General features: G+C 60.2%; 1 protein-coding gene across 1 annotated transcript in view; it reads left to right on the top strand.

The window, feature by feature from the left end:
• TNRC18 (trinucleotide repeat containing 18) overlaps nt 1–12960 on the top strand; it is an 89692-nt gene that overhangs the window by 31335 nt on the left and 45397 nt on the right. The window contains 6 exon segments of the mRNA XM_087417500.1: nt 3059–3161; nt 3470–3675; nt 4046–4192; nt 4782–4972; nt 6389–6818; nt 8057–9055. Of these exon segments, the coding sequence (XP_087273626.1) occupies nt 3059–3161; nt 3470–3675; nt 4046–4192; nt 4782–4972; nt 6389–6818; nt 8057–9055 (2076 nt within the window).

Raw genomic sequence — 12960 nt, 5'->3', positions numbered from 1 at the left:
TGGACTCATCTTCTACACTCTCTCTTGCTTATTCTCTCCAGCTACCGTGGCCTCCTTCCTCAGGGCTTTTGCACTTGCTGTTTCCTCTGTATAGCTCACTCTTTCTCTAGATATCCTCATGAGTCTGTTCACTCATTCATTCATTCATTCATTCCCCAGGTGTTTATTGAGCAGCTTCTTCTGTGCCAGGCATTGTGTAGGGGAGAGGTAGACAGCCAGAAGTGTGACTGCTCAAACCAGAGCAACACTCAGTCTGATGGAGGAGGTTGACGGGGAATAAGTAGAATAGGTGGGTGTTGTGGTCAGTGCCGTGAAGGAGACAAATAAGGGAGGGTAATGGAGGAGAGATGGTCAGGGAGGGCTTCCTGGAGGAGGTGGCGTTTGAGTTGTGATCTGATGGGGGAGGCTGAATAGTCCAGGGGAAGGGCACTCTGGGTGGAGGGAGTAGCATGTGTGGCCCTAATGTGGGGAAGGGACACGTGATGAATGCAGAGAGCCAGGGCAGAGAGGCTGGGGGTACCATCCAGGCCCAGGCGCAGGCAGGGGCTTGGTTCCAGGGGGCTGGTACTCCACAGGAGGGACTGGTGTGAGCAGAGGTTGGAGGGGATGGGGAGATGCGGAAGGATGAGGGTGGGGCCGGAGCCCAGCCGACCCTGGAGGTGAGGTGTAGTGGAGGGTGTGTCACGTTCCTCTGGCAACCACCCAGACTTGGAGGGAGCAGTGTGGAGCTGTGCCCTGAGTGAACCTGGGGGTGGCGGGTGCTCCATGATGAGGCTGGCCTGCAAACAGTTTTCTTGTGGCCAGTGGGGCCTGGGATGGGAAGCCCCTGAGACCTGGGGTGGTGGAGAGGGATTAGGGCAGAGGACGGAGGGCTCGGGGCCAGGCTACACTCCAGGTGCTGGTCTCTTCTGGGGACACTGGGAGCTCCGTGCCCAGAGCCTGTCCCCGACTCCAGGGTGGCCTGGTGGGCAAGAGGGCCCTTGGGGTTTCCGTGGGTCTGGGAGGCCTTCTACCCTGCAAGAAGGAAGCCCATGCGCTCGCTCTGATTTCCCGGCCCAGCTGCAGGACTTGGGGTGGCCCTCCATGCCCCAGGCCTGCCTGAAACCCACTGCTACCCTTTCCCCTCGGGGTGCACGAGTGGGGCCCCGACCAGTCCTGCGAGAAGGGGGCGGGTGGGTTTAGGGTCCCCTTGGATATGGGAACTACGTGGATGCTGGAGGCCGGGGGCACCCTGGCTGGGTGTCACCCCAAACGGGGCAGCATTGCTCTCCGGCTGTCAGTGTCTCCCCTTCAGCTTCCTTCTTCTGCCTGCCGCGTGCCAGGAACGGTGGCAGTGACTTCGCGCAGGCATAGGTGGAGTGTCCGCTCAGCACCTTTGCTGACCGCGGCCCGTGTGAAATGACTTAGCAGGTGCTCAGGGATGCGCCTCTGCGTCCCGTGGGGGCCGAGTCTGGAGGACAGACCACAGATGGGTTTTCTTGCCTGCCGTCACTCCTGCTTGCCCGTCGGATGCCCCACCTCTCTGGCTTTTCTCTGCTTAAAGGTGCACGGCGCTTCCCCATTGTCCTGGGTCGCCTCCAGAACTTCTGGAACATTTAGGCCGGCCTCCCAGGCCTGCCCAGGTTGCCCCACCAGCCCGTTTCCAGCTGCCACTAGCTGTGCCTTCCCTCCGGGCTCCTCTCCCTTGTCCTGGGGCGGGCGGGCCCCCACCTCCTGTAGGGAAAGGGAGAAGCCGGCCTCCCTGAGCCTCTCCTGGGGGCTCTGTTCTTTGGGAGCCCTTATTTTGGGGGTGCAGGAAGGGAGAAGCGACAGGGAGGTGCCTGACGGCAGCACTCCAAGTAGGCTCCTTGCCCAAAGGGGTCATGAGTGTGGGGGCTGCAGATGGACCCCGGCAAGGGCCCGGGACACTTGTCTCCAGCAGAGCAATCACGTCATTGTGCTGGGGGCTGGGGGCGGCCTCTTCCCTGAGCACATCACCTGAGTTGACTGGGCCTTGGGGGCTGAGGCTGCGCTGGGGCTTCCTAGGGTCCTCAGGGCAGGCAAGTGTGCCCCGCTGGTGGGGTCCTGGGCATAGTGTCCCTGGATGGGTGGCAGGGAGGACACCAGCCCGGCCCACCCTCTTCCTGGCAGCTCCAGGGAGGCCGACCCTGAGAGGTAGGTAGTCCAAGCTCAGCAGGCGTCTCCTTTAAGACACGTGGCCGCCATTCACAGTGTGGCCTCTGCTGCTGGTGACTGCTGTGTCCTGTGTCCTGGCCTGCCTGGGGCTGCCACACGCGCACCGGTTTCTGGCTCGTGGTGTAGAAGACACCTGGGAAGAGGGGCCGCGGCAGGGCTGGTGGAAGATGGCCGGGCCAGGAGGGACCCTCCCCTTTAGTAACACGCTGTGTGCCAGGCTGGACTTGGGGACCTGCCTTCTCTGTGCTGGGGGGTTGGGGAGGTCAGGGAAGGTACAGCTGGATCAGCCATGGGCGGGGTGCCCGCCAGGCAGCAGGGCAGGCACGGGCAAGCCGGTGGCAGCTCCCACCTCCTGCACTCAACCCCACGTGGATGGTGTTCTCTGGTTTTGCTTCTCTATCTTGATTTTAAGAAGATTAGCCACGTGTCTGCAACAGACAGAAGCATGAGGGACCTCAGCATGGCGGCCGGGTCCTGTGACCTGGGTCTGGCTGTGCTTCTGAGCGGTGGCCGCTATCTTGGGTTGTGGTTTCCCCTCCATGCGCCCCGGCACCTGCCTTCCCGGTGTTCCATATAGAGTAGTGGGAGCCCGCTCGGCCTGACGCTGTAGTAGGAGGGCGCTGTCCATTTACTGCGACACCCATGCCTGTGAGTCCATTTGTGGCTGCGGCTACTGCGTGTCATGGAACAGGTTTTTGGGGGCTGATGGAGGGACGTCTCCAGGCTCAGAGGACCCCTGGCCAGGGTTTGGAGGCCGCAGGTGCATCACGAGGGAAGGTGTTCCAGTGTGAAGGACCTGCTCAGAGATGGAGGGCTTGTTGGGGGCTCTGAGTGGGGGCCCCCGGCTCTGGACGGGGGCTCACTCCCTGCCTGCTCCCCTCAGGGCACGGCCGAGCTGAAGAGGACTGTGGGGATGAGAGGGCCAGGCACCGGGAGGAACGGCTGCTGGGGGCACGGCTGGACCGGGACCAGGAGAAGCTGCTCAGGTGCGGGGTCGGGGCAGCCTGGGGGGTCTAGGGGCCCCTGGACCACTGGGGCTGTGATCCTGAGAGCGGGAGCTGATCCTGGGCCAGGTGGCCCCCACAGCCCCCTCCAGTGAGCGTGGGCCCTCTCCCGGGGCCGGCCCCAGGGGCCCTTTTTTTCTGAGCCTGAGCTTGCTCGTCTGGAAGCCAGGTGCAGTGCTGTCCTGACAGCAGGCCTGGCTGTCCCTCGTTTACATCGGGTGACACCCCTGCTTTCCTACCCGTCCCCGGGGCTGTGTGGGCTATTGCTGAAGCCTCTGTTCCCCTTCCAGAGAAAGCAAGGAGCTGGCTGACCTGGCCCGCCTGCACCCCACCAGCTGTGCTGCTAATGGCCTGAACCCCAACCTCATGGTGACTGGGGGCTCGGCACTGGCGGGCTCAGGTCGCTGGTCTGCCGACCCTGCGGCCCACCTGGCCACTCACCCCTGGCTGCCCCGCTCAGGCAGCACATCCATGTGGCTCGCCGGACACCCCTATGGTGAGTGTGGGGCGACTGCTCCCCTATCTGGTGGGAGGGCTGGGGCGGTGGGTGTGCTAGAGCACGCCCAACCTGAGTCTTGCTGGAGCACAGTGCTGGCGGCTGGGGCAGGGGCAGGACCCTTCCTCTCCTCCTTGTCCAAGGAGGGTACTTATTATGGGAGCAGCCTCGTAGGGTTTCTTGGCCAAGCCCATTTGGGGATGGTGCCCAGAGGTGGGTGGCGGCTGTGGGCATGCTAGTTGTCAGCTGGCCCTCACCCCTCGGCTTCCTGCGTGGAGGCCCCAGGAGGTAGAGGACGGGGGAGTGGGCAGGGCAGGGGTGGGGGTAGGCCCAGGCCCCCAGCACTGACTTGGGCCTGCGTCTCTCCTAGGCCTGGGCCCCCCTTCTCTGCACCAGGGCATGGCACCCGCCTTCCCACCCAGCCTGGGGGGTTCCCTGCCGTCGGCCTACCAGTTCGTCAGGGACCCCCAGTCGGGCCAGCTGGTAGTCATTCCCAGTGATCACCTGCCTCACTTTGGTGAGTGGCAGCCCTGTGGCCGGGGGCAGTGGCTGCAGTGGCCTTGCCCAGCAAGACCATCTCTTAATGCCAAGGGCTTCCTACTGGGGAGGGGAGTGTCTGCCCAGCCTTTGAACAGGGTGGGAGGCAGACTGGGGCTCAGAGAGGACATTCTGACCTCTGTGGTTTCCACGTGTCACACGGCCCCAGTGGTCCTTGTTTCGATGAGCTCCTGCCCAGAAAGCCCATGTGGAGAAGCAGAGCAGGGCCCCCCTGGCTGGGCCCCTGCCTTGGTGGCCCCATCCCTCAGGAATCCACCTTGCAGACCACTGGGTGTAGTGGGAGGAGGAATTGGAGTCCCCACGTTGGCACGCTCCAGCTGTGAGGCCTTGGGGACATCCCACATGGGGTGTGGACAGGGCCCATGTTCCCTGGGCCTGGGGTGTGGGTGCCAAGGGAGGCCAGGCTTCCTGGCGCCCAGGAAGCACCCGGGGAGGTGCCCAGCCGAGCCCAACTCCCCCGCCGTGTGAAACATCTACTCGCTGGAAGATGGGGTGACGGGGCGTCAGGCGGCGGGTGCAGCCTCACTGTCCGTCTCGTCCGTCCTCAGCGGAGCTGATGGAGCGGGCCACCGTGCCGCCGCTCTGGCCGGCCCTGTACCCGCCGGGCCGCAGCCCCCTCCACCACGCCCAGCAGCTGCAGCTCTTCTCCCAGCAGCACTTCCTGCGGCAGCAGGAGCTCCTGTACCTGCAGCAGCAGGCAGCCCAGGCCTTGGAGCTGCAGAGGAGTGCCCAGCTGGTGGTGAGTTGGGGTGGGGTGGTCACGGGGGTCCATGGGGGCAGTGGAGGCCCCTTTTGGGGCCCCCCGTTGACGGTGAGGCAGACAGGTCACCAGCGGAAACTTCAAACAGTTACAGACTGTGAGGGAGGAAGGACGAGAGGGGCTGGTGGTCAGGGGGAGCCTCCTGGAGGAGGTGACACGGGCCTGGAGGCCTGAAGGAGTCAACCATGGCCAAGCCCTCCAGGCAGAGGGAACAGTGTGAGCAAGGCCCAGAGGTGGATGAGGGCTAGCAGGGGCGGGGTGCAGAGAGCAGTGGGGAAACCAAGGCAGGAGAGGCGGCTTGTGGCCTGGGGACGTTTTCATTGGATGTTTCCTGAGCCCAGCCTGACTTCTCTCTCCGGGCCACCTGACTGGGCTGCCCGCGTGATGGCCCTGGGCTCCCCTCTTGGGTGGGGGCTGGCCTCTGACAGCCGTGTGGCCTGACCCCGTAAGGTGAGAGACGTGAGGAGCCCCCCGTGTGGGTGGACTCCCTGAAGCCCACAGCTCTGCCTCCTTGAAGGGTCAGGATGTGTATCTTCTGCTCGGCCTCGTCCCTCCTCCCTGTGCAAGCAGCTGCTCCAGAGGAGTCAGCAGAGGTGGCACAGGCACAGACAGGGCCCTGGGTTTGAACCTTAGCTCTGCTACGCCTGGCTGTGTGCCCTTGGGCAAGTGACTTCACCTCTCTGGGCTTCGAGTTTCCTCCCCTGGAAAACAGAGATGCTAGTAATTGCTACGTCGCTGGGTTGTTCAGTGAGATTTAATAATCGTGAGAGTGGCTGGTGCCTGGAGCATTTCTTACCAGTGTGTTTTGTGTGCTGACTGCCTGGCACCCCCCCACCAGCTGGGCTCTTCCCTGCCCTGGCTGTGAGCATGGCTGTCCTTGAGCCAGCTCCCTCCCGTTTCCTCAAAAGTCATCAAAGGCAAGAAAAGGCTCCCCATACCCCCTCGAGGTGTTTGAGACCCAAATGTGATAAGACGGAAGAATGTTCAGTAGGTAGGGAGTTCTCCGTGAAGGTAGTTATCCTAATGCCGTGAAGGTGCTGGGGAGCGGCACGGGTTCTTCAACTGCAGGAGGCTCACGCCTCTGCCCCGGCCCCCCCACCCTGACTGCGGGTCCCAGCAGGGCCAAGGTCTGCACTGGAGGTCCCCCACCAGCCCCAGCGGACGGCCTTCAGGCCCACCGAGGCCCCCTGCCCTGTCTGCTGGGGTTCTAGAAGGATCGCCGTGCTGGTTACACGTGTGCTGTGGCGGAATGTCCATCTCAGGCTGGGAGGGTGGGCGGCCCGCACCCCGGACCCTGCCTGAGGTTCTCCGCGGGCTGAGGGGACGCCAGGGACAGGGCAGGTGCTGGGCGATGGCTCCTGCTGCGCTGACCTTGCCTGCTGGCCGCCTCCCCAGCAGGAGCGGCTGAAGGCCCAGGAGCATCGGGCGGAGATGGAGGAGAAGGTGAGCAAGCGGAGCCTGGAGGCCGCGGGCAAGGCTGGCCTGGCCGCCTCGGGCCCCGGGCTGCTGCCTCGGAAGCCCGCCGGCCTGGCTGCCGGCTCCGCGGGCACCTATGGCAAGACCATGAGCCCACCGCCATCTCCCCGCGCTTCCCCTGTGGCTGCCCTGAAGGCCAAGGTCATCCAGAAGCTGGAGGACGTGTCCAAGCCGCCCACCTACGCCTACCCCGCCACACCCAGCTCCCACCCCAGCAGCCCGCCGCCTGCCTCCCCGCCGCCCACCCCTGGCATCACTCGCAAGGAGGAGGCGCCTGAAAATGTGGTCGAGAAGAAGGACTTGGAGCTGGAGAAGGAAGCCTCCAGCCCCTTCCAGGCCTTGTTCTCAGGTAGGAGCACGGCTGAGACCCCGGGCCTCACCTCAGTTCTGCGCAAGCTTCAGGCGGCTCTGGCTCTGGCTGCCAGTGAAGCGGGTCCCCTCTCTGTTCATTTACTCATTCAGTCATTCATCCTTTTATTCTTTCTGTCTCTGTTGAGCACCTACTGCGTACGGGCCCACTGCCACTCGTAGAACGAATGCATGAGTGAGATGTCATCTGTCTCTGACTCTGAGAAAATGGGTGTACTCTTAGAACTTTAGAGGGACTTGTCCTGACATTAAGCAAAATCAGACCTGTAGGGTATTTAGCACCCCCTGGCACACAGTAGCTGCTAAGTTGTCACATTGGTAATAGTGCAGGGATGCCCACTCTGGGCAGTACCCCGACCCCATGTGCTGTGTGCGCTCATGCACTCTGCCCCTGTCCTGAGTCAGTGGGGACGGTCAGCAGGTGCCTTGGTGGGCCCGAGGCTCGCCTTCCTCCGCCCTGGGGCTGTTACAAGTGTGAGCTCACTTGGGAGGACCTGAGTTCCAATTCCAATTCTGCCACCAGGATGCTGTGTGATCTTGGGCAAGTGGCTCCCCTCTCTGGGGAGATTTGCTGCTGGGCTAACGTCATGTGCTAAGCACATGACGGCCCTGGGGGGTGCTCCGTGCATCTGTCTCCCCAGGTCAGGCTCCTGCTGAGTGTCTGCACTTGCCCAGCACTGCAGAAGTTCAGCTGCACGCCCTCCTGCTCTCGGGGATTACACTCGAGGGCAGGAGTTCAGAATAAAAAAGGGGAGGCAGCACTGTGTTACTGTTATTTTTTGAACAACTTGGATGCCCTAACTCTGCTCTAATGGGGTGGGGTGGGCGGGTGCTTCTGGGATGGAGGGCAGAGATGGCACAGGCTGGGTGGGATGGTTTTGGGGTCTTACTGAGCATTGGCTTCTGGTCCCGCTTTGCTCTGGGTGCTGAGGGAGAAGGGACTAGAGAAAGAGCCAACTGTGGTTTCTGCCTTTGAGCCTGGAGACCCTGGGGGACACAGGATGGTGGCTGATTTTTCTCTCTGTGGCCCAGACGTGCAGAAAGGCCCTGGGGTTCCTCCGATGACGCCTGGAAGACATCCCAGGCCTGCAGGCCGGCCAAGCAGAGAGGGTGGCTGTGGGTCTCTGTCCTGGCTGCTGGGTGGGTGGGTGTTGATGGGGACAGAGAGCTTATCAGACATGGCATAAGGGCCCCCGCTGACCCTTGGTGTCCTTGCAGATATCCCGCCCAGGTACCCGTTCCCAGCCCTGCCGCCGCATTATGGGAGGCCCTACCCGTTCCTGCTGCAGCCCACGGCAGCTGCTGACGCCGATGGCCTGGCCCCCGACGTGCCGCTCCCAGCTGACGGGCCCGAACGCCTGGCACTCTCGCCCGAAGACAAGCCCCTCCGCCTGTCGCCCTCCAAGATCCCAGAGCCACTGCGGGAGGGCCCGGACGAAGCGCCGCTAGTGGAGCGGGAGGTGAAGGCAGAGGTGGAGGACATGGACGAGGGCCCCGCAGAGCTGCCCTCCTTGGAGTCCCCGCTGACACTGCCCCCTGAGGAAGCAATGGCACCCCCAAGCCCCTTGGGGGGCTGTGGAGGCAGCCTGCTGGAGGCCCAGGCGCTGAGTGCCAGTGGGCAGGAGGGCACGGAGCCCCCGGGGTGCCCAGACTTCACCGAGGGGGCCGAAGTGCGGGTGGATTCTCCAGGCCGGACAGAATCTTGCACAGCTGTCCCGGACTTGGGGGCGCGGCTGACACCTAAGACACTGGTCGAGGCTAAGGAGGAGCCGGTGGAGGTGCCCGTTGATGTGCCCATGGCTGTGCCCATGGCGGAGGCAGTGCCGGAGGAAGGCCTGGCCCAGGCGGCACAGAGTGAGCCCCGGCCCAGCCTGGAACTGGCAGACTGCGATGTGCCCGCCAGGGACAGGGAGTGCCCAAGTCTGGAGGCCCAGGAGGCTGCCCCGGTGCCCGGTGGCACCTGCTTCCTGGAGGAGGCAGGCTCCGACCAGTTCCTGCCTGGCCTGGAGGACCCGCTGGCCGGCATGAATGCCCTGGCGGCGGCTGCAGAGCTGCCCCAGGCCAGGCCCCTGCCCTCCCCAGGCACCGGAGCCCAGGCCCTGGAGAAGCTGGAGGCAGTGCAGAGCCTTGTCCTGGAGCACAACTTCCTGCACGGCATCACCCTGCTGAGCGAGATTGCTGAGCGGGAGCTGGAGAAGAGGAGCCAGGAGGTGGGAGGTGAGCCATGCTGGGCCATTGGTGTCTATAGGTTAATTTTTTTGTTTTAATGAGAATATAATTTTGAAAAATCCCAGGATATGGTTTATTCATATTTTCCTTTCAAAAATCGTGGTAAAATGCACATAACGTAAAATTTACCATCTTAACCATTTTTAAGTGTACAGTTCAGTAGTGTTATGTACATTCACGTTGTGCAGTCAGTCTCTGGGGGTTTTAGTGGTAAAATTTCTCCTTGTTCTGTCAGTGGTGAATTTTGTATTGGCAGGGTTCTTTGGGTTGCAAGGGACAGAAACTCTCATTTTAACTGGCTTAGAAAAAGGCGGGGGATGGGCCGGCCCCGTGGCTTAGTGGTTAAGTGCGCGCGCTCCGCTGCTGGTGGCCGGGGGTTCGGATCCCGGGCGCACACCAACTGCACCGCTTCTCCGGCCATGCTGAGGCCGCGTCCCACATACAGCAACTAGAAGGATGTGCAACTATGACATACAACTATCTACTGGGGCTTTGGGGGAAAAATAAATAAATAAATAATTTTAAAACAAAACAAAACAAAACAAAAACGTACAAAAAAAAAAGAAAAAGGCGGGGGAAATTAATGGGCTCATAGAACCAAAGTACAGCAGTAATTAGGTAATTAGTTTCAGGTATGGCTGGATCCAGGTGCTCAAACCAAGTAATCAGGAGTTTCTTTTCCTACCCTTCCCCATCTGTCTCTCCCCCTTGCTCTACTTTTCTCTCTCTTGGCCTTATTCGAGGCAGGCCCACTGTCCTCCTGGGGGTCACCAATACTTCCTCCCAGGCCCATGGGTCTGCTCAGCTCAGCAGACTCCCAAAAGAGGCCACCTTTTTCCTGGTAGCTCTGGCAAAGATACTGTGATTCATTCTCATTGGCTCACTGAGGTTCATGCTTTTTGTAGAAGCAAACCCTGCAGCCCAGGAGATGGGATGGACCAGGCTGATCATGCCCTGCCCTTGATGGAGGTGTCACCTCTGGAGTGTAGGGAGGGGTGGTCATCAAATGGAAACGGGGGCCTTCAGCAGAAGGGGCAGTGCATTCTGGGCTGGCACAAACCACTGATGTTCGACATAGAAAACTGGGGTGCTCCAAGAAATGTGTGAGGGAGGGGCTGTGGGCAGGCACAGCCTCGGCACCCCACACTGGGCTGGGACCAGCATGGAGAACGGGCGGACGACAGCTGTTGGGAGATAATAATAGCATTGCCCGTGTTTTGGTGTCTTTCCTCTAGAACTTTTTTTATACACGCACATGCTGCTAAAATTAAGATCATTTTGTAAACAGTTCTGTAACCTGCCCTTTTTACTTAGTATATTCTTTATTAAACATTTTTCAAAGTCATGTGTTTTAAAAAAAATTTTTTTAGGGATAGCTGGTTTACTGCCCAGGGCAGGCCCCAGCCTTCGATGACCCAATCCTAGATGGCCGGGCATTTTAGTTTGCCTTTTTTTTCTTTCTTTTTGCTGTTGTTAATAACATGATGATTACTCTTGAAGAAAGATCTTTGTCCATGCCTCTCATTTCCTGGGGATGCATTCCCAGGGGTAGAATTGCTGGCTCAGAACAAGGTCACGTTTTCAAGACTTGTTCATCGTTGTGGTCAAATGGCCCCTTGGAAGCTTGGACCAGTGCCCCCCACCCCCCCCCACCGCCCCACGAGTCTGTTTTGTTGTTGTGTTTCTAAGGTTCATTGCCTCTTTGCTCTCATTTAAATAGTTTGGTACAAAAAAATCTTTTTTTCAGAAGAAAATGAAAACCCCCTTGATATCCCACCCATTGGCGGTGGGTTTTTGGTGGGGGCGGCAGAGGGCCAGGGTCATCTGGGAGGGAGGGCTGAGGGTGGATCACCCACTTTGGTGGCCCCTGCCCCCCCTTTTGCATTCCTGTTTCACTTTCTATTTGGGGGCCCCATATACCCTCACCCATCAAATACTCGTTAGGCGCCTACTGTATGCCCGGCACTGTGTTTGGCGCTGGGGCCCAGCAGTGAGCAAGGTCATCCACTTGCAGCCCTCGGCACCATCGGGTGGTGACAGGCAGGTGGTGGAAACTTGGGAAGGGGACAGGGCAGAGGTGGGAGGGTGGGCTCTTATAGAGGACGGCCAGGGAAGCTCCTCTTGATCAGGTGACCCGAGGCAGGCGACGAAACAAGATTCTTCTGGGGAAAACCATTCCAGGCTGAAGGAGCAGCAGATGCAAAGGTCCTAAGGTGACAGTGTGCGTGGCATGTTGGAACAAGGGCAAGGAGGCCAGGGGCTGGAGCAGAGCGGGAAGGGGAGAGCGGTGGTGAGGAGGTGGTGGTGGGGTAATGGGGGTGGGGTCAGATCCCTGGGAGCCTTTTACTTCGAGTCAAATGGAGAGCCGACGGAAGATGGTTTTGAGTTGGCGTGATAGGACCAGACTTAAATAGGGTCGTTTGGGGGCTACGTGGGGACCTGACCCAGGGGCTAGGGCGGATCCCCCACGTGGCAGGGGTGCGGAGGTGAGAGCAGGTGGGGTCTGGGTGGGAGTTAAGGTGGAGCCAGCAGGCTTTGCTGATGGGCTGGATGTGGTGTGAGGTGATTCCAGGGTTTGGGCCTGAGCTGCTGAAAAGTAGGTGTGCCAGTTTCAGAGCTGGGGAAGCGGCGGGAGGGGCAGGTTTTGGGGGAGGATCAGCAGTTGGTTTGGACCCGGAAGCTTGAGCTGCCCTTTAGTGCTGCACAGTGGCTCCAGTGCTGGGTCTGCGCCTCTGGGGGCTGGAAAGTGCCCTTGGAGGCACTGTGTGCAGGGGTGTGACCCACAGGGGTAAGGCAGGTCCTGGTGGCCTCTTCTCTTCCCAGCAGTCACTGATGGAATACTGAGCATCAGTCCCCTGTGGTTTCCGTCCAGAGCTGGGCAGTGGATGGTCCCGGTCACACAGCAGGTCCAGGGCTCATAGGCCAGGGAGAGCTTTGCCCATGGCCCACGCCATGTCCTGGAGTCGCCAGCCATCCCACTTTCCCCCGCCCCCATGCAACTACCTACAATTGTGAGTGAATTGGGCAGCCATCCTTCCCTCCCTCCTGCCCCTCCGGCCCTCAGCCCGTCACTGACACCTGGTCTCGTGGGGTTCCGGTGCATGTCTTGCTCCTGCACTGGCAAAGCCACAAGGCTGGTGTCTTAGCCAGCTAGGGCTGCCGTAACAAATACTGCAGCCTGGGGAGCCTAAATAACAGACTTGTACTGTCTCACGGTTCTGGAGGCTGGAAGTTCTAGAATAAGGTCTTGGCAGAGTTGGTTCTTTCTCAGGCCTCTCCCCTTGGCGTGTAGATGGCCAACTTCTCCCTGTGTCCTCACATGGTCTTCCCTCTGTGCATGTCTGTGTCCAGACTTCCCCTTTTTATAAGGACACGGTCATATTGGATTAGCGCCCACCCTAAAGACTTCACTTTAACTTGATGACATCTGTAAAGACTGTCTCCAAATAAGGTCACATTCTGAGGTACCAGCATTAGGACTTCAACATACGGATTTGGGGGGGACACAATTCAACCCATAGCAGCTGGCCTGGGCTGTCAGTCGTGAGTGCCCCAGCAAGGCAGGTTTGTTGGTGGGAGAAGGAGGTGACAGAGTGGCCCCTTGGTCCCCTCCTCCCTAAGGGAGCAGCTTTCCCCTGCCTTACCCAGCAAGAATCATATGGCTTGGAGGACCTTGGAGGGGGTGAGGTGGTACACAGGCATTATCTCGGGGGGGCCAGACAGCTCAGTCTAATACCCATCCTTGGGAGCCGATAGGCTTCACCGCTTTGTGGTCTCAGTTTTCAGAAGGATATAGACGAGCAAAACCAGCAAACCTCAACAGGCAGTGACACTTGGTTGTCACAGCTTGGGGGGAATACTAATGACATCTAGTGGGTAAAGGCAAGGATGCT

Source organism: Ceratotherium simum, chromosome 26 (genome assembly GCF_057802395.1).
Source record: "Ceratotherium simum simum isolate JZ-2026a chromosome 26, ASM5780239v1, whole genome shotgun sequence".
Taxonomy (NCBI): domain Eukaryota; kingdom Metazoa; phylum Chordata; class Mammalia; order Perissodactyla; family Rhinocerotidae; genus Ceratotherium; species Ceratotherium simum.
This window is presented reverse-complemented; position numbering and strand designations above follow the sequence as displayed.